Genomic DNA, 22,519 nt, shown 5'->3' with positions numbered 1-22,519 from the left:
AAGAAGGGACTCAGGTGATTGTCCCCTTTTTGTAAAACAAAGAAGAAATTTTAAATGTTGGATATAGATTTATTATATATTCTCACTCGCTAGATATATATGGATAGATATAGATTCATCATAGTCTATATGATTATTTCCAGGTGGAGAGGTGCTGGGTGTAGGCAGGTAGGCAGAGGTGTCCTTCAGGGACATTTGGGCATGGACTCTGCCATTACTCCTACCTCCAATAGGTTCCTGAATCAGGATCAAGAACCAGGAGAACTCCAGGTTTCTAAACAGGCCCTCAAATGGAAGTGTAGAGATAGGGTAGCTCTTTTTCAGAATGGTGGTGTTAACAGGAGTATGGAGTAGCAAACGTTTGCCTTCTTTCTCAAGTCTCTGTCCCTACCTGTGCAGAGAACAGCAGTGCTCCCTGGAGGGACTGGGGAGGCCTGTAAAGATCTCACTGGGACTCTCCTGTCCTGGGTGGCCACCTCACTCCTCTGGGTTCTGTACGTGTAGCCAAATAAGTCAAGAATTTATAGGAGGGTGTGTGCATGTTGCAGGGGTGGGTGAGAGAAGGTGGGGAGGGTGGGGCTGGGGGGGCTCTCCTCTCTTCCTACCAACACACCAGGACTATGATGTTCCCATTTGTTTATTTTTTCTATATCTTCTTTTTTTTTCTTTCTGCCATCAGCATGGATTGCTTTTCCAATAAGAAAAATGTTATTTTGTCTTAAGTAGAAAAAGATAGAAGTTTCCATGACTCATCTGAGTGGCTGCTCTCTTCTTGATTTTCTGCACCCTTCCTCTCTCCAAGCTGCAGAGCCCATGCGGCAGCCCTGATGAGTCCTCTGCTGGGGCATCTCAGGGTGGGCGAGGAAGCGGGGATAGCTGTGGCCCCAGGAGGAGCCAGCCCCACTTGAAGTGCACATACACCCCTGATGGTCTTTGATGTCCTCTGTGCTCTGGCCAGGTGCAAAGGCCACCTGTATCTGTCCAGCTCTGCTGGGCTCCTTTACTGGCCCCCTGTGTCTCTGGGGCCCCTTCTCCCTTCTGGGGAATCTTGGAGCTGTCTCCTGACCCTTCACTTCACATCTCACATGTGACTAAATACGGTTTGTTTTCTCAAACCAGGTTTCATGATGCTCTGGGAGCCCGTGCTCCCTTCAGCTACTTCAGTTACTTTTCAAATATACTAAAAGTAACTACACAATATTTTATATATTCTTGAAGAATTCTTCAAGTGGACTGGAAGAAACCCTTTTGTTATATTTTAGAGAAAAATGCTTTACCAAAAAAAAAAAAAAAAAAAAAAAAGACTTTGGCTGGCCAAAGTTTTGTAAACCACAATGCAGCTGAGATACTGTCCTTTGCAATTAAAAATTCCACAGCAAAAAGAAATTTTAAATGACTTCTTATTCAAATTTTTTATTCATCCTGAACGCTGGTATTTGAAGCAGGTTCCATGAGAAGGTGGTGAGGAAATGGTAAATTTTGAGAAAAATTTGAAGTTCCAAGTTTCAGGCTGTAAATGCCACTTAGCCATTATGATGTCTAATTTCACCTAAGAGTAAAATGTTTGCGTTTTCCTCTTCCTGACCTGCTCTTATGCTTACTGGCCATGAACAGCATGTGTGTGTGTGTGTGTATGTGTGTGTGTGCGCGCGTGCACTCTTATGCTTACTGGCCATGAAGAGCGCATGTGCGCGCGTGTGTGTGTGTGTGCACTCTTATGCTTACTGGCCATGAGGAGCGTGCGTGTGCACTGTGTGTGTGTGCACACGTGTGCTCTTATGCTTACTGGCCATGAAAAGCACGTGTGTGTGTGTGTGTGAGATTCCCACCCGACCCCCACCCCCAGCTCACAGAGAAAGGAGAGGGGGAGGAACACTGGGACAAGAAAAGGGAAAGGAAATAGGGGATTGACCTCACTCCACTGGCAGGTGAAGACCTGGATAGTCTTTGCAGGGGAAGGAGGGACACTTACTTGTGTGGTGGGAGGTGGCAGCACTTTCTCGAAGTTCTCTTGAAAGGCGTGAAGCTGATGACTGGTCTGGCCCAGTGCATCCTCCACCAGCTTCCTGAAGGCTGGATCAGAGATGTGGTGGTGGGGAAGCTAGGTGGGGACAGACACTGTCATCAGAGCCCTCCTTGGGAGAGAGGGCACAGGGAGACCCTGACAGCCACACTCCAGCCCTAGATGTGTTAGGATGGCCCTTTATGTCTTGGTCAGCTGTTGTTTTGGCCTGGCTACTGCCCCACCTTCCTTTAAGGAAGCGTCCTTCTCTGGGGGTCCAGCGGTATTGCCCCTCCTGGTGCCTGACCACAGGACTGGCCGTCATGGCATCCCTTTTCCTAAGCACTGTGATCGGTCAGGGAGTAGACAGTGGAGCAGAGCAAGGCCAATTGGAAACCACCCATCAGATTTTTTTTTTAATTTTTTAATTTATTTTTTACTTTTTCATTTTAATTTTATTTTTTACAGTAGGTCCTTGTTGGTTATCTATTTTAAATATAGCAGTGTGTACATGTCAATCCCTAACTCCCACTCCCATCAGATTTAGTACGTGAAGGCTGAGAATGAGAGGGTGACTCTTAGATTCTGAGATGTAAAGGTAAACGCTTAGAGCTGTTGGCAGCCACTCTCTCCAACTTTGCAGAAAAGGCCTGCTTGACAATAAAGCCAACCCAGAGAGGGAAACAGCCAGGAGATGGAGTGAAAGTCAGAGCTTCGACAACACTGGCTGCAGCTAGGCAACACTGACTGCAGCTGGGCCCGAGGCTTGATCCCCTGCTTAGCCTCCCAGTTATACAGGTCTTTATGCCTGAGCTGGTTTGGAACCCGAGGAGCTCTGAATGATGGTGCATCCCGGGACCTTGGCCCTGTTGGTCATCTCCTGCATTCTCATCAGACAGCCTAGGAGTGACCAGGGCCCCACAGCTAACAGAGACATGTCCTCTCTGCTGGTCACCAAAATCACCACGCTTCATTCTAGCTCAGAGCCTTTCCCCTACCCCCAGGATGAAGACAGATTGAGGTTCTACCATGTGGGCCTTTCCCAGGCTCCACAGGACTGTCCAGGTGAATGGGCCATGCGACACACACAGGAAGCTGGCATCAATCATTGACAGGCCCTAAGATTCTGTATTACAGGATCAATCAAGAAATGTCCTCTTTCTGGGACTTCCCTGGCGGTCCAGAGTTTAAGACTCTGCTCCCAATGCAGGGGGCACAGGTTCGATCCCTGGTCGGGGAACTAAGACCCCGCATGCTACACGGCGCAGCCCCACCCCACCCCCCAAAAGAAAGAAAAAGAAAAAGAGAAATGCCCTCTTTCTGCTCTTATGAAGTTGACTTCCCCTGGACAGAAAACTAGAGGGTGAGAGAAGAATGAAAAGATCATCTAATCAAATTTACCCTCTGCCTTCAGGAAAGAGCAATGCTTCTTTTTGCAGATGGTTCAGGCTTAATTCAAAAAGAGTGTCTGAGACAGAACTCTGTACTAGTTGGCTGTGAGGGCCAAAAAGAAGAAAAGCTCAATGAGGGGAACCGGCTTCATCCATCAGGCCAGCAGGAGGCAGGCTCTGATAAGTGCTTAGCAGAAGCACATCCTAAGGGCTGCTGGGGTACAGAGGATGGGAAGGTGGGTTCTCCCACCTGGACGAGGGGGATTCTGAGAGCTCCATGGAGAGATTCATTCATTTGTCACATATTTGGGCAGGCCCCACCATAGGCCAGGCACTGCGAAAGGCATGGGGGCAACAGGGAGGGACATTCCAGGCTGAAGAAGGAGTTTGTGCAAAGGGACCGTGGTCACACTCAGAAGTGGTGCACTGGAAGTAGAGGCTGCAGATGCAGAGGGGGACTATGGGCTGTAAAGGTAGTGATGGGGGTGGGTGGCAAATTTTAGAGGAATTTTTATGCAACAGATTGGATGGGGAAAGCTGAGCTGGGGCACATGAAGCACAGGAGACAGCATGTGGTATGAGCAGTACTGAAATTTCTCCAGAGCTTAGATCCACAGGCCATTAAGCTCTGATGTTGATATCAGAGAGAGATTTCTTTCCTATACCAACCCAATCTTCAAAATTCTAAAATCAAAGTTTGCACTTGGAGATTTGTCTAAACCTCTTTGTGACCTATTTATGCTTTCAGCAGACAGCTCCTTTTACAGGCTGTCAGGCGCTATGGTTCAGAGCCCAGGCTCTGAAGTTGAACTGCCAGGATTCAAACTGAGCTATTAGCTGTGTGCCTTTGGGCAAGCTCCTTAACCTCTGTGCCCTGGCTTCCTTTTGAAATGAGAATAATAATAATACCTATTCTGTAGGGTTATTGTGAGGATTAAGTGAAACAATATATGGAAAGTGTTCCAAACAGATGTACCATAAGGGCTCACAAGGAGGCAGCTGCTAGAAGTAGTAACAGTGGCAGGAGCACAGCTTGAGACATTTACTCCTGACTGTGTAGAAAGGACCCTGTCTTCTCTGTTACCTACTTCTTTTTGTTTTGTTTTGTTTTGTTTTGTTTTGGCTGCATTTGGTCTCTGTTGCTGGGCACAGGCTTTCTCTAGTTGCGACGAGCAGGGGCTACTCTTCGCTGCAGTGTGCAGGCTTCTCATTGCGGTGGCTTCTCTTGTTGTGGAGCACGGGCTCCAAGCGCACAGGCTTCAGTAGTTGTGGCTCGTGGGCTCAGCAGTTGTGGCTCACAGGCTCTAGAGCGCAGGCTCAGTAGTTGTGGCACACGGGCTTAGTTGCTCCGCGGCATGTGGTATCCTCCCGGACCAGGGCTTGAACCCGTGTTCCCTGCATTGGCAGGAAGATTCTTAACGACTGCACCATCAGGGAAGTCCCGTCTGTTACCTACTTCTAGTACACTCCAGGGAGTGGCCCCAAGGCCCGTATTTTCCCAGCAGAGTCTCCTGTGCTTCTGAGTCCCAGAGCCTGAGAGTGGCCTGGAGTCCCAGTTCCACCCTTGCTTTCATGATCTGACTCTATTAATGGAGGGAGAACAGGCATAAGAGAGATCCAGAAGGTCCCCACAACCTCCTCCTAAGCACCTGTTGGAAGGCCCAGACCAGCCCTGCAAACAGCTAGCTGAAGGGGCGACCAGGCCCTGCCTGGCTATACCCCAGGGGCACCCCAGTCCCAGAGGCCTTACCTGGGCCAAGCTGCCCTCTGCCCTCTGCAGCACTTGCTTTGCAAGGTCCCTCTGGAGGGTCACAAATGTGCACAGGATCTGGCCCAGCCACCGCACGGCCAGCTGCTTAAACTGTGGGAGCTCAGCCACTAGCAGGGAGTTGAGTGCCTCGTACATGTGCCGGGCCGCCTCTTCCTCATAGGTCATGCTGCCCACCTCCAACAGCTTCTCTTCCACCCTCTCAAAGTCCAGTAGTTTGTCCAGACGCTTCTTGATCAGATTCTGAGGGCCGGCCAAGGCTTTGGCCAGGCTGCACAATGGCTGCCACACCAGGGCTTCCAGCCGCTGCTTCTGTGGGGAGAGGTGAACTTGGGAGTTGAGGAAGGAGGTGGCAGAGGGCGGGGCACAGGGCTCCAGTCCCACCCTCACTGACCAGCTGTGACCTCTAGCACGACATCCAACCTTTCTGGGCCTCAATGTGCCCATCTGAAAAGTAGGGACAATGTATGTAACAAGCAGAGTGCCTAGCACAGAATAAGTATTCAATATATATGCCACTTCTTAATACGGTTACTGTGCACAGATGTTGAAAAATTTTGTATGGAATGGTGGTCAAAAGCATAGTTCTTGGGGCACAGATCCTTGCCATTGACCATCTGAATAACCTGGGAGGTCACCCTCTCTGAGCCTCAAGTTCTCATCTGCAGAATGGAGCTATTAATAGTATCTACCCTGTAAGCTGTGTTGTGAGGATTAAATGAGGGAAAGAATGTAGAGTTTAGCACAGTGCTTGGCAGATAACAAGGGTCAGTAAACGCTAGCTGGGGCTATTTTCATCAGGAAAATGCACTAATAATAATATCTGCCCTGCTGACTACCCAGGACTGTTATGGATGTGACAGTCATGGAAAAGGCCTGGCTTCTAAATATTATTCTTATAGGCTCTGCCACCTGCCTAAAAAAAGAAAGGAGAAGTTCCGCTCACAAACTCAGGGAAGGCCTGGAGCTGCAGGTCTCTTGCCAGGTAACAGTACTGCACCACAGGCCCCCCAGGGATGTCCAGATCGTATTCCTGGGGCCGGAAGCGGAGGAAAGCCTAGATGGGGTCAAATGAGAGAGCCAATCATGTCCCGTCGTCACCATCTCACACCTGAATCCCCCTCCACCACAGACCGGAAGAAGTGCCCAGGCTGTCTGCACACCCTCCCTGTGTCTGCACACAGCCTATTCTATCCTTGCACAACTTAGGTGATTAGAAAGTTCCTCCTTAGACTGAGCCAACATCTTTCTCCCTATTCAGTGCTGCCTCAACTTCACACATTTACATATCTCCTTTGTGATTTTTTTTGCCATGTCCATGTTCCTCGAGTTCTATTAATATTTTTCCTTAAACGAAATTGGGTCATTTGTAGAGACATGGATGGATCCAGAGACTGTCATACAGAGTGAAGTAAGTCAGAAGGAGAAAAACAAATATCGTATATTAACATATATGTGGAACCTAGAAAAATGGTACAGATGAACCAGTTTGCAGGGCAGAAACAGAGACACAGATGTAGAGAACAAACGTATGGACACCAAGGGGGGAAAGTGGTGGGGGTGGTGGTGTGATGAATTGGGAGATTGGGATTGACATGTATACGCTAATATGTATAAAATAGATAACTAATAAGAACCTGCTGTATAAAAAAATAAAATTAAATTTAAAAAAAAATTTTTCCTTAAATCAACCTAGCATCCCTATTTAAATCAGTGCATTAAAAAAAACCACCTTATGGGGAATTACCTGGTGGTTCAGTGGTTAGCACTTCGTGCTTTCACTGCCAAGGGCCTGGGTTCAATCCCTGGTTGGGAAACTAAGATCCTGCAAGCCACATGGCACGGCCAAAAAAAAAAAACCATCTTATGATAGTCCCATAAAGGGAAAGCCAGTAATAATTGCCATAAATAAGCATGTAAGAATAACTGCTATAAAAACAATGCTATTAAGTTCTGTCTGGGCGTGATGGCCTGATGAAGGTTTCCAGCCGGAGACTTGTTCTGCCTGTTTATTTAAGACATGTCAGAAAAAGAGGCTTTTCCTGGACTCTGAGGATTAAAAGAGAGAGTCATTTTCTCACTGTGGGATTCCATGTCAACACTGTATCTGTCGTGTAAGTCCTGCATTTACGGAAATACAGCCTTAATGCTTCCAAATATCTGTTCTACTCTGCAAAGCCAGATGTGTCTCTCATGGGCCTCTGGTTTCTCTCTTTCAGGGCCCCTCCATTCTTTCTCTGAGGGCCTTCCTCTTCTGCCTCACTGTGCTGTCCAGATCTTTCCTCTGGGGGGCCCAAGATGGAGCAGGAACAAGCAGGGAATGTGCCCCACAGTGAGGAACGTAGAACTACAACCTCCCTCCTTCTACATACTTCCAATAATGCCACCCCAAATCCTATTATCCAAAGAGCCTGTTATCGTCTGACTGAGCTGGTTTGTGCAAATGGACGTGATTGAGAACAAAACCATGCAAAAGGGACAGAGTGGATGGAATGAGTCAGCATCCATGACAAGAATGAAAGGGGAATTTTGGTGAAAGGAAAGTGATGTGCTGGATGGGAATGCAAACTAGTGCTCCTGTGGTCTGAATGTGGTTTGCAGAAATATATTTTCTTGGGCCCACATAACATTTAAATTCTTAGTTAATTAGCTGCTCACATGAACACATGGTGAGATTTCACCTAAAGGTCTGAATTTCCAGTTTTCTTCTTCCTTAAAATCAGAAGAACTGGCAGCACTGGGTCCACACTCCCGCACAGTAACAACTCCTGTGAGCCAAGGAATACCTCACCCCTTTCATTTTATCCATTCATGCATTTATTTGGTCATTCACACTCCAACTATTACTACATACTGAACTCTACCAAAAAAGTCTCATAAATAGACAATAGGCCTTATACACCTGCACACTTCAGTCAACAATATTACCTGCCTGGTCCCTTTGAGCACCTGTGTTTGTCACCCCTGCTCTCCCTCCGGAGGGCTCTGATTCCAGTGAATTCTGACCCTACCCAGTGAGAACACGGCCCCGCTGAGAACTCAATGAACTCAGAAGGTGCCCCAGTCAGATGACCTGTGGGCTGAGGAGTGCTTGCGAACGGCCCCTCTTCTGGCCTCCAGCCAGCAACTGTATGACCTCTTCCATTTGGTTCCTGAAGTTGGTGTCTTTGTCAGCTTGTTCAATGGGCCCTGCATGACTCCTGCCCAGGGATCCCAGCCCCGCCCCACCCTTCCCACTATTAACCACAGGATCCTCACCTCCAAATTATCCAGGTACGCAGCCACATTGTTCTTCAGCTCAGTCACACACAGCGACACCCAGTGGAAACTCTCTTCTAAGTCATCAAATTCCTTGTCTTCTGTCTGAGAGTAAAGTTATGCTTATGAGGGCCGAGAACATCCACATGGGGCCAGTGTACACCCATTTCCCAAGTCCTTACCAGGGACCACCTTTCCACAGACCCACCCCCCAGAGCCAGTTCCTCCAGCCCCAAAACTGAGTGGGACAGTTAGAGGCAGTAAGTGCAGCTTGCTGGTTCTGTATTCAGACAATGGAATCAGACACAAGAGCCCGTGAGTCCTGGTTCACTTGCTTCCTGGTTGTGTGAACTTAGACAAGTGTTTTACTCTCTTTGAGCCTGTTTCCTCATCTGCAATATGGGAACAGTATGAACTTACTTCATTGCGTGGATCCATTAATGCCTGGTTCAGAGTAAGTACTCAATCCACCTGAGCTGCTACTAGTACCTATTCAAGGCTGGTTCCTTGCCAAGACCCAGACATCTCCTATCTGTATCAAGAGACCCCAGAGAAAGAGCAGCACAAGATGCAGAGGAGAAAGCCCCACCCTGGCTCTCCAGAATCAAGTGGCGGCGCCTACTCTGCCTCGTCCTGGCTACGCGTGCTGGAAGTTCACTCCCTCAGCCTCAGTTTCCTCATCTCCGAAAGGAGTCTAAGACCCCGCACTGCACAGTCTTGCCCGTTGGGATGGCTGGGATACCACCCTTCCTCCTGTCCGTGCTCACCTTGGGTACGAGCCCCGCCTCCTGCTTCAGCAGCTGGCCCAGCCGGGTGGTCTTCTTGGAAAGGGTGTGCATATTGATGCGGGCCAGTCGCTCCCGGAGGCTCAGATGCTCCACCTTGGTGTACTTGGAGGCTGCACCAACAGAAGAGAAGGAGGGCACAGGAACCAGAGCTGACCCGGGAAAGCAAGAGCCCCTGACATACCTGGCAAGGCATCTCTTGGGCCCTCTTCTCAAATGTCAGAGTCACATCCATAAGAATGCTGAATCTCGGAGGAAGAGCGCAGGGCTCAGAGCCCTCACTCTGATGTGAGCACCCTGACTGAAGAGCTTCCTGCCTGCTTGACTTCTTAGGCCTCAGTTTCCTCATCTGTAAATGAGGCTAGCCACCTCACAGGATTGCTAGGAGATCACATAAGATGACAGGTCTGGAGCAAATGACTTAAGCTCTCATTTTACCCAACTATGAAATGGGGCTAACATTGCCAACCTCAGGGCTATCGTAAGGATCAAACAAGATAATGAGTGAAAAAAACATGTCATAGTTAGCCTTTAGTAAACATTAGCTAAATTATCATTACTATACGGTCTGAGTTGTGCAACTGAGTTTTTCATCTACTTGGGACACTGCTTCACTTTCCAGACCTTTCTGTTTTAACAACTTCAGAGGCAGCAACCTCCCCACTTTCTCCTCTTACCTTCACCTCTGATAAATACACAGCTCTTTGCCTCCCCAGTATTCATTTCTGCTTAGTATAGCAGACATGTGGTTTAGATAAGATTGATTCCACTTTAGTTCAAGGGGTGGGTGCTGACTGTTATAAGCCAATTCACATAATCCCCTCATCCCCTGCCACAGTGATAGGTTCAAAGAAGGGCACATAACCCAGGCTGAAGCCAATCAGTTCATGGCATTCTCCTAACCATGGCAACTGGTTCAGGGTGAGCATATGACTCAAATGAGTCCTATCAGAGTGAAACTCCAATTTAGTTTTTACAGCTAAGGGGAGAAAGGGCCCATCTTATCCTGGAGAATGTGGTGTGCAGATGTGAGTCTTAGGACAGCAATAGCCCTTTACTATTATGAGGGAGGCCAGTCTGAAAAGGAAGGTGACACATAGTAAAGGCCAGAGACAAGAGAATTGCAGGGAAATGATGCCAGCACCCTGATCAAACCCTACTTAAAGCCCACATTACTTCTGGACTTGTGGGTTACATGAGCTACTATATTCCTTTTACTGGTGAAGCCAGTTTGAGATGAGTTTTTTGTAACTAGAAGCATTCTCACTCATGTATCACCTAAATGCCCCCAGTCCTTACCCACTTCTTTGCGCCTCTTGTACTCATTGATGTTGGTGACCACGTCCTGGAGGGCAGAGGTAGCCCTCTGAAGGACAGGGTAGGCACTGGCATCAGGGAGTGTGTTCTCCAGAATTTTCTGCAGCAGCAATGGGTATTTGGTAATCCTCTGCAAAGGAATTACCAGCAAGAAACTGAGGCCTGAGGATCCAGCTTGAGGCCTGAGGGAGAAGGCTGGTGTTAGGTAGGTCAAGTCCACCCTTGGGGGCACCAAGGGGCCTGGGCTCTAGTCCCAGCTCTGCCATTTAACTCACTGTGTGATCTCAGGCAAGTCACCCTCCTTCTGTGGTCCTCAGTTTCCTCATCTGTAATCTGTGAGGTCTATATGTTAGATGGGTGCTTCTAGTTCTCACTTTACCTTTTTCTGGGCCTTGGTTCCCCATCTGTACTAAATTTAATGGTCAGTTCTCTGCCCTCAGCTTACTCAGTCTCTCAACAGCAGGCACAGCTGACTACTCTCTCTTCCTTGAAACACTTTCTTCTTTTGGCCCCAGAGACACTCTTTGTCCTGCTTCTCTCACTCCACAGGCCACTCTCTTGGCCTCGTCTGCTGGCTTCTCTCCAATGCTGGAGTGCCTGGGGCCTCCTCTCCTCCTTCTCTCTCCACTCACTCTCTTACTGACCTCATTTAGTTCTATGGCTTTAAACACATCCCAAACCCATATCTCCACTTCCTACTTCTGTCCAGAGCTCCAGACACACACGGTCAACTGCCTACTTGAAATCTCCACTTGGATATGTCTCAAGCACAACTCCATCTGTTGGACATGCACAGAATATTTCACTTAATAAAATGGTTCTGCTGCTTTAAAAAAGAAGAGCTTTTAAAATCACAGGAACTTGGGAATTCCCAGGCAGTCCACTGCCGTGGGCCCACCCAGATTTGATCCCTGGTGGGGGAACTAAGATCCCGCAAGGTGTGCAGCATGGCCCACCCCCCAAAAAAAGTTTTTTAAAATTTAAATCATAGGAACTTAATGTTTAGAGATGTATTTAAGGGTAAAACGTCGTAATTATCTGTAATTTCCTGTAAAGTATATAGCATAAAATTAGATACAGCAAACAGCAGACATTAATACTTGTTAATTTCAGGTGGTGGGTGTGTGAGTGTTCATTACATTATTCTATTTTTCTATAAGTTTGAAATTTTTCATTTAAAAAAGTAAAATATAAAACAAAACACAGGAACTGATAGTGTCAAGGTCCCTTCCAGATGCACCATTTGATGCATAGATGATTATTGCTAGTCCCCTTCCTGATGATGTCTGGAAGTTGCAGAAAGAGTGCCCAGGTCAACAGCATCGGGGACAAGGTTCCAACAGTCTTTCCTTGATCATGACCAGTAGCCCTCAGACCCACCTTCTCAGAAACCCACAAGGTTTTCAAACCACAATGTCTAAGCATGCCTCCTCCACGAAGACTCACAAATGTTTCTCATGACTATTATCTGGCCTCCTCTCCACGGTACCCTTGCCTCTTGCTCTTCTTCCTATGGAAAAATCTCTAGATCAAATGTCCAGGAGAGATCAGCCACGAGGCTAGGAACAGACAGAGCAGGTGGGGGGCCCTCCATTAGTTGCAGGGGGTTGGGATGCAGGGGTGGGATTACCTGTCAGGACATGCCTATGCTGACCATCTGCTCTCACCAAGGGTTGCCTAGCGCTTGGCTGACTGTGGGCAGGAGAGGTGGAAACAGTCACCAGATATTTGCAAAACTCTGTCCTCTGGGCTTACTTTCCATGGGAAAGGGACAACTGTCACCTTACAAATCAGAGGTGACAGAGGGGAGGGGGGTCTTCAAAGAGATGATTACATCTCTTCTCCACAACCATCAAGGAGTAACTACAGAATTACAGCTGCCTCTTAATTTACAGCCTTTCTAAGGTAAGTTGAAGAAAACTCTTTATTCCGCCTTTCAGATAGGCAACAAAAATTGAAAGGCTCACCCAGAGTTGGGTGAGTATGGGGAAACCAGCCCTCTTATATTCTCTTGGTGGGAGTATCAGTTGGTGGGATCTTTTTACTTTATTTTATTTTTTAATTTTATTTATTCATTTTTGACTGCGTTGGGTCTTTGTTGCTGCACACGGGCTTTCTCTAGTTGCAGCGAGCGGGGGCTACTCTTCGTTGTAGTGCACAGGCTTCTCATTGCGGTGGCTTCTCTTGTTGCGGAGCACAGGCTCTAGGCACGCAGGCTCTAGAGTGCAGGCTCAGTAGCTACGGCGCACGGGCTTAGTTGCTCTGCGACACGTGGGATCTTCCCAGACCAGGGCTCGAACCTGTGTCCCCTGCATTGGCAGGCGGATTCTTAACCACAGTGCCACCAGGGGAATCTCTGGTGGGATCTTTTTAGAGAGCAGTTTGGCAATTTGTGAAATGTACAAACCCTTTATTCCCTCAATCCTACTATAGAAATCTACCCAGAAATATCAACTTAAGGACTTCCCTGGTGGCACAGTGGTTAAGAATCCGCCTGCCAATGCAGGGGACACAGGTTCGAGCCCTGGTCTGGGAAGATCCCACACGTCACGGAGCAACTAAGCCCGTGCGCAACAACTGCTGAGCCTGTGCTCTAGAGCCTGCGAGCCACAACTACTGAGCTCTCACACCACAACTACTGAAGTCCGTGCACCTAGAGCCCGTGCTCCGCAACAAGAGAAGCCACTGCACTGAGTAGCCCACGCACCGCAAGGAAGAGCAGCCCCCGCTCACTGCAACTAGAGAAAGCCCACGTACAGCAACAAAGACCCAACACAGCCAAAAATAAAATATAAAAAAAAGAAATATCAACTCAAGTGAGCATGGATAAAGGTAGAAGTTATTCAGCAACTCTATTTATGACAGTAAAATTTCGGAAACAATCCAAATATACACCAATAGGGAATGGTTAAATAGACCACAGACTATGAGCTACCCTAGGAAGGAACTCTATGCAGTCATTAAAAAGAACATGGTAGAGCAGTTCATATTGTCCTGAAAAGATATTTATTCATGGCCATGATTAAGTGAAAAAGCAAGTTCTAGAAAAGCATGTAGAGTAGGAGCCCCTTAAAATATTCATTCATTCATTCACTCATCCTATCTATCTATCCATCCATCTATCCATCCATCCCACAGCTAGATGTTCCCATGGAAAGTCTATTTCCTGTCTTTCTGTCTGTCTGTCTGTAAATATACAGAATAGAGTTCGGATGGAAAATGTTTACTAGGGGGAGGGATGGGGAAACGGGAGACCAAAGGGGAATGGACTTTTTACTTTATATACCTGTGTATTGTTTGAAATTTCTTTTTTCAATAACCACATGTTACTTTTAAATTTAAAACAAATTAAAAATGCCAGTAAAGGAAAACATGTCATCTACCTTTTCCAAACACTCTGCCTCAGTTGTAGAACTGCAGGTGCTTTGTGCTGGACTGATCCACCTCTGTAAGCAGCCTCCTCTCCCTGAAAACTATGCCACTAGAACGGTCTCCCTAAGGCAGAGCTTCCTGCCGGCTACAAGGGCAAGCCTTGAGTCCCTTGGCCCCCAGGTGGGAAGCGCTGCCTTAAAAGACAGGATAAACTGGGAGTTCCCTGGTGGCCTAGTGGTTAGGATTCTGGGCTTTCACTGCCATGGCCCAGGTTCAATCCCTGGTCAGGGAACTGAGATTCCCACAAGCTGTGCAAAGACTCCACGCTTCCACTGCAGGGGGCGAGCGTTCCATCCCTGGTCAGGAAAGTTCCGCATGCCACACGGTGAGGCCAAAAACAAAGTGGGGGGCGGGGGGAAAGAGAGACAGGATAAACTAGACACCCCACCCACTCACCCATCCAAATAAAAAGTGGGAGGTGGCATATATTTTAGAATCACAAAGATCTAATTAGATGGTACCATCTATCTTACCTGGATGAGAAAGAACCATTTATGGCTGGTGTGATTCTAGTTGGCCAAACTCCAGAAGAGTCCCATGATCATCAGCACAAGAAAGGCAGGATTATTGTTTCAAGAGGGAAGGGATCAAAAGTTCTAGAGCAGCATGTATAGCAGGAGCCCCTCAAAAATTCATTCTTTCTACCTATCTATCTATCTATCTATCTATCTATCCATCCATCCATCCATCCAGTGTCTACACTTTCCCATGGGAAGTCTATTTTCTGTCTGCCTGTAAATCTACAGAATAAAATTTGGATGACAGAAAGAATGTCATTCCTGCTGGAACATTAGACCAGAGCATTTTGTTGAGGGCATTTTTGAAACTTGTAGGCTCTGGTGTGCTGCAGGCATTTAGTTGGCAGGGACCCAGGGATGCAGGCTATCCTGCAAGGACAGTCCTGCATTATGGAGAATCTTTCTACATTTCATGTGCCCCTCTTCAACATTCAGAGACTGAATGAATGCCTTGCAATGGGCTGCGATGTCAATAACTGACATATTTTTGTGACACCTGGACTCCAACCTGTCACATATCTTAACGCTGGGAATTACCATGACACACCTTTTATAAATAAGACCGAGGTCATTTGCAGGAACATAATCCTTCCTCATTTCCTCTGCCTCCCAGTATGTAATGTTATCCCTACTTCAGTTACGTTATTTCCTTCTTTCTCTTATCATACACAAGGAAGTCAAGTTTGTTATCATTGCTCACTGTTATTGCAGGGTACACACATTCTCTGCTCTTTTCTTTTTCTGTACTTCTCGTACACAATGGCTTCTGACTCTTCTTTGCTTAAATCCAAGCTTATTTATTATAAGTGGGTACAAGAATCTGATTGCTTCATAATATTTCCTAGTGTAGTGTTACACAAGCATTTGCACACTGAAATACATATTACTTTATTAGAAATTATTTTCCTTTTATTTCTCCTTTAATTATAGTTAAGCCATTATATTGATTTTTTTCAGTTATGTATATAGGCAGGAGAATTTTCTTTTTCAGAATATAACTCAGGATAATAAATTTATTTAATGTTTGTTATAAAAAGGGGGCGTTGGGACCAACAGAGCTGAGAACCACAGTGTGGTCTCAGTGAAGCATAATCCTTGCCTAGCCAAGGTAACCACAATTGCTGGGAATTTTTGCGTGTTACTTGCATGCAGTGAGTCTATGTCCTCATGAGCTGTTGTTATTACTCCCACTCCACATGTAGGGAAACAAGGTTCTGAGACACGAAATGGCTCTGCCAAGGTGAATAAGGGGCAGAGCCCGATCCGCTGCCAGGCAGCTTGGCGTCAAAGCCCATGAGAAAAGCCTGGACTTGCCTGGCTGAAAAAGACCTGAGTGCAGAAGACATGACAAACAGCAGCCTCTGTGCCAACCAGGGCCCCCCACATAGTGTTTCTAACATGTCTGAACTAGATGCCAATAGTTAACACTTGGGAGACTTACATCAAAGTTTCTGGTTTCTCTTGAAAGATCAGAGGATCTGGGCACAGTGGAATCACATTTCTACATGGCAACTGAGGGAGATGGTTTATAAAAAAAGGCTGCAATTATTTCACTCTCTGTAACAACATCCTTTGAATATGACTTTGAAGCTTCTCCCATCAAGAAATGGGGAATACTTCTCCACCCCTTGAGTCTGGCACAGCATGCCAATTCCAAGCCGAGATCTCAAAAGGCAGAGCTGAGTCTGCTTGTATGTCCCAGATACATAAGAGAGCCCAGCCAACATCAGCAAAGCTGACGCGCAGTTGATCACAGACACATGAGGGTGTTCAGCCAGGACTAGAAAAATCATTTACTGAGCCCAGCTAAACCACTAACATGCATAAGTGTGACCTAAATAAATGTTTGCTTTAAGCATATTTTGGGGATGATTTATACTTTAAACCACTATATTTGGGTCGGTTTGTTATATAGCAAAAGCTACTTGATACAGCAACAATCAGCCGAGGCTGGGCTGCAGCTGCACTCTATACAGGGTCTCTTGGCTCTGGTTTGCCACACTCTCCACTACTCCCTTTTGTCCCACATCTGGCATCTTGCTTTCCTCATTGCTCACTCCTGTAGAAATGTGTTTAGTGACCCTTGCAAAAGCCTAAGTTTGTAAGTTCCATGAAGGGATCAAAGGAAGCAAAGGAGAAAATGAATGTAGGTTTTTTTGAAGGCTGGGATGGGTTAGGACATGGGTACTTCAAAAGGAGGCTTCAGGGAGTAGAGGGGTAAGGATAAGATAAGGAAGAGAAGGAGGAGAGGTAGCAGGAGGCTCCACATGAGATAATGTAAACTTCAAAGCCCTAAACCTACACTGTCTTTCTCTTGGGTATAAAGGAAATGTCTAAGTTAGATGAAATAACAATAATAACTTCTGTTCCTCCTACTCTACTCTGCTTTCCAGAGGATGACCTTCATCTATCTTCATTTGATGAGCCTGTCCTTGGGAAGATATAAGCCTTTTCAAAACAGAAAAGAAGCAGAAAAATTCACAGGCAAGGAAATACAAATACCTCTTAAATATATAGAAAGATATCAAGGGACTTCCCTGGCGGTCCAGTGGTTATGACTCCACGCTTCCAATGCAGGGAATGCGGGTTCAACCCCTGGTCAGGGAACTAGGATCCCACATGCTGTGGGGCAACTGAGCCTACGCGTCACAACTAGAAAGGCCGAGTGACACAACAAGAGAGCCTGCGTGCCACAACTACAGAGCCCACGCACTCTGGAGCCCTCGCACCACAACTACAGAGCCCACGCGCTCTGGAGCCCACCCGCCACAACTACAGAGAAGCCCGCGCACCGCGACGAAGAGCCCATGCACTGCAACAAAAGATCTGGCATGCCATAACTAAGACCCAACACAGCCAAAAAATAAATAAATATTAAAAAAAAGGATGATCAACTTTTTTTTTAACATCTTTATTGGAATATAATTGCTTTACAATGGTGTTAGTTTCTGCTTTATAACAAAGTGAATCAGTTATACATATACATATGTTCCCATACCTCTTCCCTCTCCTGGAGATAAATGCACAGTGAAACATTACTGAGATGCCATTTTTCACCTATCAGTGGTAAATACTCTAAAGTTTAACAACACACTGCTGGTAACGCTGTGGAGAAACACCCTCATATGCTGCTCATGGGAACATCAATTGGTATAACCTTTACAGAGGGCAATTTTGCAATATTGTCAAAATTATCAATACATACTTCCTTTGACCTAGCAATTCCACATCTGGAAATTTAACTTACAGATATACTTGCACCTCAGTAAAATAACATATGTTTGTGAATAATCACTGTAGCACTGCCTGTAATATGAAAAGAATAGAAACAAACCAATGTTCATCAACAGAGACCAGTTAAATAAACTGCAGAACAGCCACAGAGTAGAAGAATACGTGGCCGTCCAGAGGATCATACATGTATATACTGAAGTGGAAAGACCTCCAAGATATAATGTAAGTGAAAAAAAAATTACAAACTTTCATTAAAAAGATGGGGGAAAATAAGAGTATATATTTGTATTTGCTTGTATAGCATACAGGAACTCTGCTAAGATCCATAAGTAATTTAAAAGTGGTTACCTTAACTTTGTGGATAGGAGCAGTAATTGGGTGGATAAAAGGACAGGGTTGGAAAGGTCTTTTTACTGTGTAAATTCAGATGCTTTAAAGCTTTTGAAACATGCAACTGTTACCCGTTCAAAATTTTAATTAAAAAATATTTTTTTCTACATATCTCTACCTGGAGCTCCCACTCACTGGTGCCAGCTCTGGGCTGCGAGGCCACCCAGAGCAGTTCTGATCCTTTTCCATGGGGCAAGACTCTAGCCATCTGTCGAGAGGTCCCCCCAGGTGATACAAACCTGTTTCCTGCCACTGCTGCTTACACCACATGGTTCCCACCATCTCACTGCCCTCCCCATGGGAGTCACGAGTGCTGTTCACCAAATGTTTCTGCTTTTCCACCTCTGAACACATGGCTGGATGGCAGGCCCTGGTCTCCTGGTAGCTGGACGAAGCCATGTGATAAGTTCTGGCCCATGAATTTTGAGAAGCAACGAATATCACTTCTGGACTAACAGCATTTAGTTACCAGTGTAGGAACCCCGAGCACGGTTTTCCTTTGCCAAGTTACTGGCAATATTCCAGACAGTAGTTGCTGTCAGCTTGAGTCTCAACATGAAGAGCCCCAAGTTAACCTGCAGTGGAGCATAAGGAAGGTAGAAACCTTGTTGTTTGAAGCCACTGAAAGAGTTGGGAGTTGTTTGTCTCTGCAGCATAGCCTAGCCTAGTCTGACTGGGACACTCCTGAAGCAGTGTGAGCAGCACCAAGCAGGGATGAGACTTTAACAGCCTCTGACCTCGGGGTCCATAAGGGTCATTATACTCACAGCACTGCCTCAATGGTGTCCTGGATCTCCCGCTGCAGCCGTGGCTCCATCCGGTAGGCCTCCACCAGCAGCAAGGCCTGTTCATAGCTGGCACAGTACACTTTATAGACTTGCTCCAACTCCTCTTGGAATTCCAGGAATAAGTTGCCTGACAGTGAAAAGCAACAAGGAGTTCTCAAAAGCATGTCTGCATGTCCTCTTGCTTAGGACAGAGAGGCGGTGAGTGACACAGCTAAGCATTCCAGCTCTGGAGTGAGACTGCCAGGCTTAACCAGCGTTGTTGCCTTGGGCAAGTCACCTCATTTTCCTGAGCTTCTATTTTTTTCATCTCACTTTCAAAAGGCTGCTGTAGGATTAAGTAATAGAATGATGTAGAGCTCAGACTGGTACGCTGTCTATATTTAATAAATGGTAGCTACAATTATAGCAAAAATATTGATAATTCTCATATTTGGACAGTGCTTTATAGTTTACAAAACACACTCATGTTATATCTTTACAATTACTATGTGTGGCAAGTACAACTCCAAATGCTCTGTTTATAAAGAATCCCTACAGCACAGCATGGATAGTCACAAACGTGGGCTTTGGAGTCAGAGAGAAGTAAGGCCAGATCTCCAGCCAACCCTTTCCCAGTAGTGTAATTTAGGGCGAGTATTTGATCCCTCTAACCCTCCATATTTTCACCTATAGACTGGAATAAAAATAGTGCTCACCTCCAAATGTTCATTGCGAGGATTAAATCAAATAACGCATGTAAAACACCTGACGCAAACTTCACTCACCAAAAATTTACCAACTGCTTATTTACTGACTATGTGCCAGGCACTCTTCTAAGTTCTGTGAACAAAACAATGACCCTGCCTCATGGAGCTGATATTCTAGTGGTAAAGACAGACAATAAATAAATATATTACATATGCCAGGTAGTGGTGAGTACCATAAATCTAAACAAAGCCAGATAAAGAGTTAGAGAGTGGTAGGAGATCTATTTAGGAAAGACCTCCATAAAGACGTGGATGTTTATCAGAGACCAAAAGAACCCAGCCCTGCAGAAATAGACACAGATGTAGAGAACAAATGTATGGACACCAAGGGGGGAAAGTGGCGGGGGGGGGTGGGTGGGCGGGATGAATTGGGAGATTGGGATTGATGTATACACAGTAATATGTATAAAATAGATAACTAATAAGAACCTGCTGTATAAAAAATAAATAAAATAAAATGCAAAAATTCAAAAAAAAAAAAGAACCCACCCCTAGGAATGTCTGGGGGAAGAGCAGCACCAGGCTTAGGGAAGGACAAATGCAAAGACCTGAAGGCAAGTGACCACTTGACAGGTGGGTGACACAAGAAGGCAGGTGTGGCTGGAACACAATGAGCAAGGGCACAAAGTAGAGAAAATAAACAGGAAACTGAAGCCAGATCATGTAGGGCCTTAAAGTAAGTAAGGTGTAGTAAGGTGTTTGGATTTTATTCTTATGGTGGCAGAAAGCAAATGGAGGGTTTTGAGCAGGGGTGACATGATCTGGTTTCTGTTTGAAAAGGATCATTCCCATGCTCAATTTCAGCAGCACATACATTAAAGGTAGAATAACACAGGACAGATTAGCATGGCCCCTGCACATGAATGACATGCAAATTTGTGAAGTGTTCTATATTTTAAAATCAGAAACTTATGAGAGTGATTATTTTTAAGGGGAGATAGAACAGGGTGGAAAGAACAGGGAATGGGTCAGGGAAGTAGGGATGAGAGGGGAGCAATGCTTCGCTGAATATACCTTTCTATATAGCTCAGATCTTGGAACCATGGTAATGTTTCACATACTCCCAAAATAAATATATAATTAAGACCAACCAGGATGTGGAGGGGGAACCTCAAATAGAATACAAACAATAAGGAATGAACCTAATTCTATTACAAATGAATAGCATAACCACACTGAAGGGTGTAGGAAGAAATTAACGTAACTATTTTTCACAAAGGCACAGGTTAGTAATGCTGATTATAACATAATAAAAAAATATTTTACATGTCTACTAACTTCGAACAAATAAGTAAATACACTGAAGATAATGGCAGTCATTTCTACCTGTCACAGAAAGATGCTACAAATAAGAAAAGGCAAAAGACTAGAAAGAACCCTGAGGTGCTGGACTGGAATTGGAGGTTATCAGTAGGAACTCATGGTTTTAAATATTTTAAATATATAAATACAGATGGATAGATACAGAAGGAAATGTAAATATGTGTACATGCATGTGTTGGTATATATACATATATTTCCTAACTCTGTCAGCTAAGAGGGCCTAGAAACAATGACACCCCAGGAGCAATGAGCACACCTAGATCTTAGAACCTGGTGTCTAAATACCATTCTCCAAAGGTAGGAACCAAGGCTCCTAGGAAAAAAGCTGATTCCAAGGATGAGGCAGGGAAAATACAAGATGAGCCTAGAACATCTTGTGGGGTCAGAAAGTAAGAAAGTGCTCACAAATTGTTGGAGACATACTGAAAGGACACAGGTGCCAACTTGAAAGAGTTCCCTATGGCCAAAGCTGGTAAAATTTGAGCAAGAAAATGAATATTAATAGTACTGGATTCTGACTCATGGAATAAAGTAAATATCCATGAGTTTATACTTATATAAATAGTTGAATAAAGAAATGAATGGGTGAGGGACTTCCCTGATGGCGCAGTGGTTAATCTGCCTGCCAATGCAGGGGACACGGGTTAGATCCCTGGTCTGGGAAGATCCCACATGCCACGAAGCAACTAAGCCTGTGCACCGCAACTACTGAGCCTGTGCTCTAGAGCCCACATGCCACAACTACTGAAGCCCGAGCGCCTAGAGCCTGTGCTCCGCAACAAGAGAAAGCCACTGCAATGAGAAGCCCACACACCGCAACAAAGAGTAGCCCCCACTCACTGCAACTAGAGAAAGCCTGTGCGCAGCAACGAAGACCCAATGCAGCCAAAAATAAATAAATAACTAAAATTAATTTATTAAAAAAAAAAAAAAAGAAATGAATGGGTGGGACGTCCCTAGTGGTCCAGGAGTTAAGAATCTACCTTCCAATGCAGGGGATGCGGGTTCAATCCTTGGTTGGGGAACTAAGATCCCCCATGTTGCGGGGCAACTAAGCCCGTGTGTCACAACTAGAGAGCCTGCGTGCCACAACTAGAGAGAAGCCTGCCGCAACAAAGAGCCCACGCACCACAACAAAGACCCAGCATAGAAAAATAAAAAGCTGGCAAAATTTGAATAAGTTCTGTAGAGTTAATAGTATTGCACTGATGTTAATTTCCTCATTTTAATAATTGCACTATGGATATGTAAGATGTAAAAATTAGGGGAAGCTGGAAGAAGGGTATATAGGAGCTCTCTGTATTATTTTTGTAACTTTTCTATAAGTCTAAAATTATTTCAAGATAAAAAGTGTAAAAAGAACCTTGAAGACATCATGCTAAGTGAAATAAACCAGTTACAAAAATACATATACTATATGATTCCATTTATATGAGGTACCTAGAGTAGTCAAATTCAGAGAGACAGAGGGTAGAATAGTGGCCACCAGGGGCTGGTCATCAGTTTAGGATGAGGAAAAAGTTCTAGACATGAACAGTGGTGATGGTGGAACAACAATGTGACTGTA

The 22,519-nt window shown here is 45.5% G+C and overlaps 1 protein-coding gene and 1 non-coding gene across 2 annotated transcripts in view; one reads left to right on the top strand and one right to left on the bottom strand.

Moving 5' to 3' along the window:
- The window catches only part of ARHGEF37 (Rho guanine nucleotide exchange factor 37), a 55,435-nt gene that overhangs the window by 5,789 nt on the left and 27,127 nt on the right, over positions 1–22,519 (bottom strand). Inside the window, exons 4-10 of the mRNA XM_065874984.1 lie at positions 18,863–19,010; positions 10,504–10,703; positions 9,187–9,317; positions 8,420–8,524; positions 6,108–6,218; positions 5,144–5,473; positions 1,973–2,101 (exon numbers count right to left, since the gene is read on the bottom strand). Of these exons, the coding sequence (XP_065731056.1) occupies positions 1,973–2,101; positions 5,144–5,473; positions 6,108–6,218; positions 8,420–8,524; positions 9,187–9,317; positions 10,504–10,703; positions 18,863–19,010 (1,154 nt within the window). The remainder of the gene's footprint in view (positions 1–1,972; positions 2,102–5,143; positions 5,474–6,107; positions 6,219–8,419; positions 8,525–9,186; positions 9,318–10,503; positions 10,704–18,862; positions 19,011–22,519) is intronic.
- On the top strand, positions 20,420–20,527 carry LOC136121745 (U6 spliceosomal RNA). Its single transcript, XR_010655764.1, has one exon. It is a non-coding gene; the product is annotated as a U6 spliceosomal RNA (small nuclear RNA).

Source organism: Phocoena phocoena, chromosome 3, assembly GCF_963924675.1.
Source record: "Phocoena phocoena chromosome 3, mPhoPho1.1, whole genome shotgun sequence".
Classification (NCBI taxonomy): domain Eukaryota; kingdom Metazoa; phylum Chordata; class Mammalia; order Artiodactyla; family Phocoenidae; genus Phocoena; species Phocoena phocoena.
The sequence above is the reverse complement of the archived record's forward strand: the minus strand, read 5'-3'. Positions and strand labels throughout refer to the sequence as shown.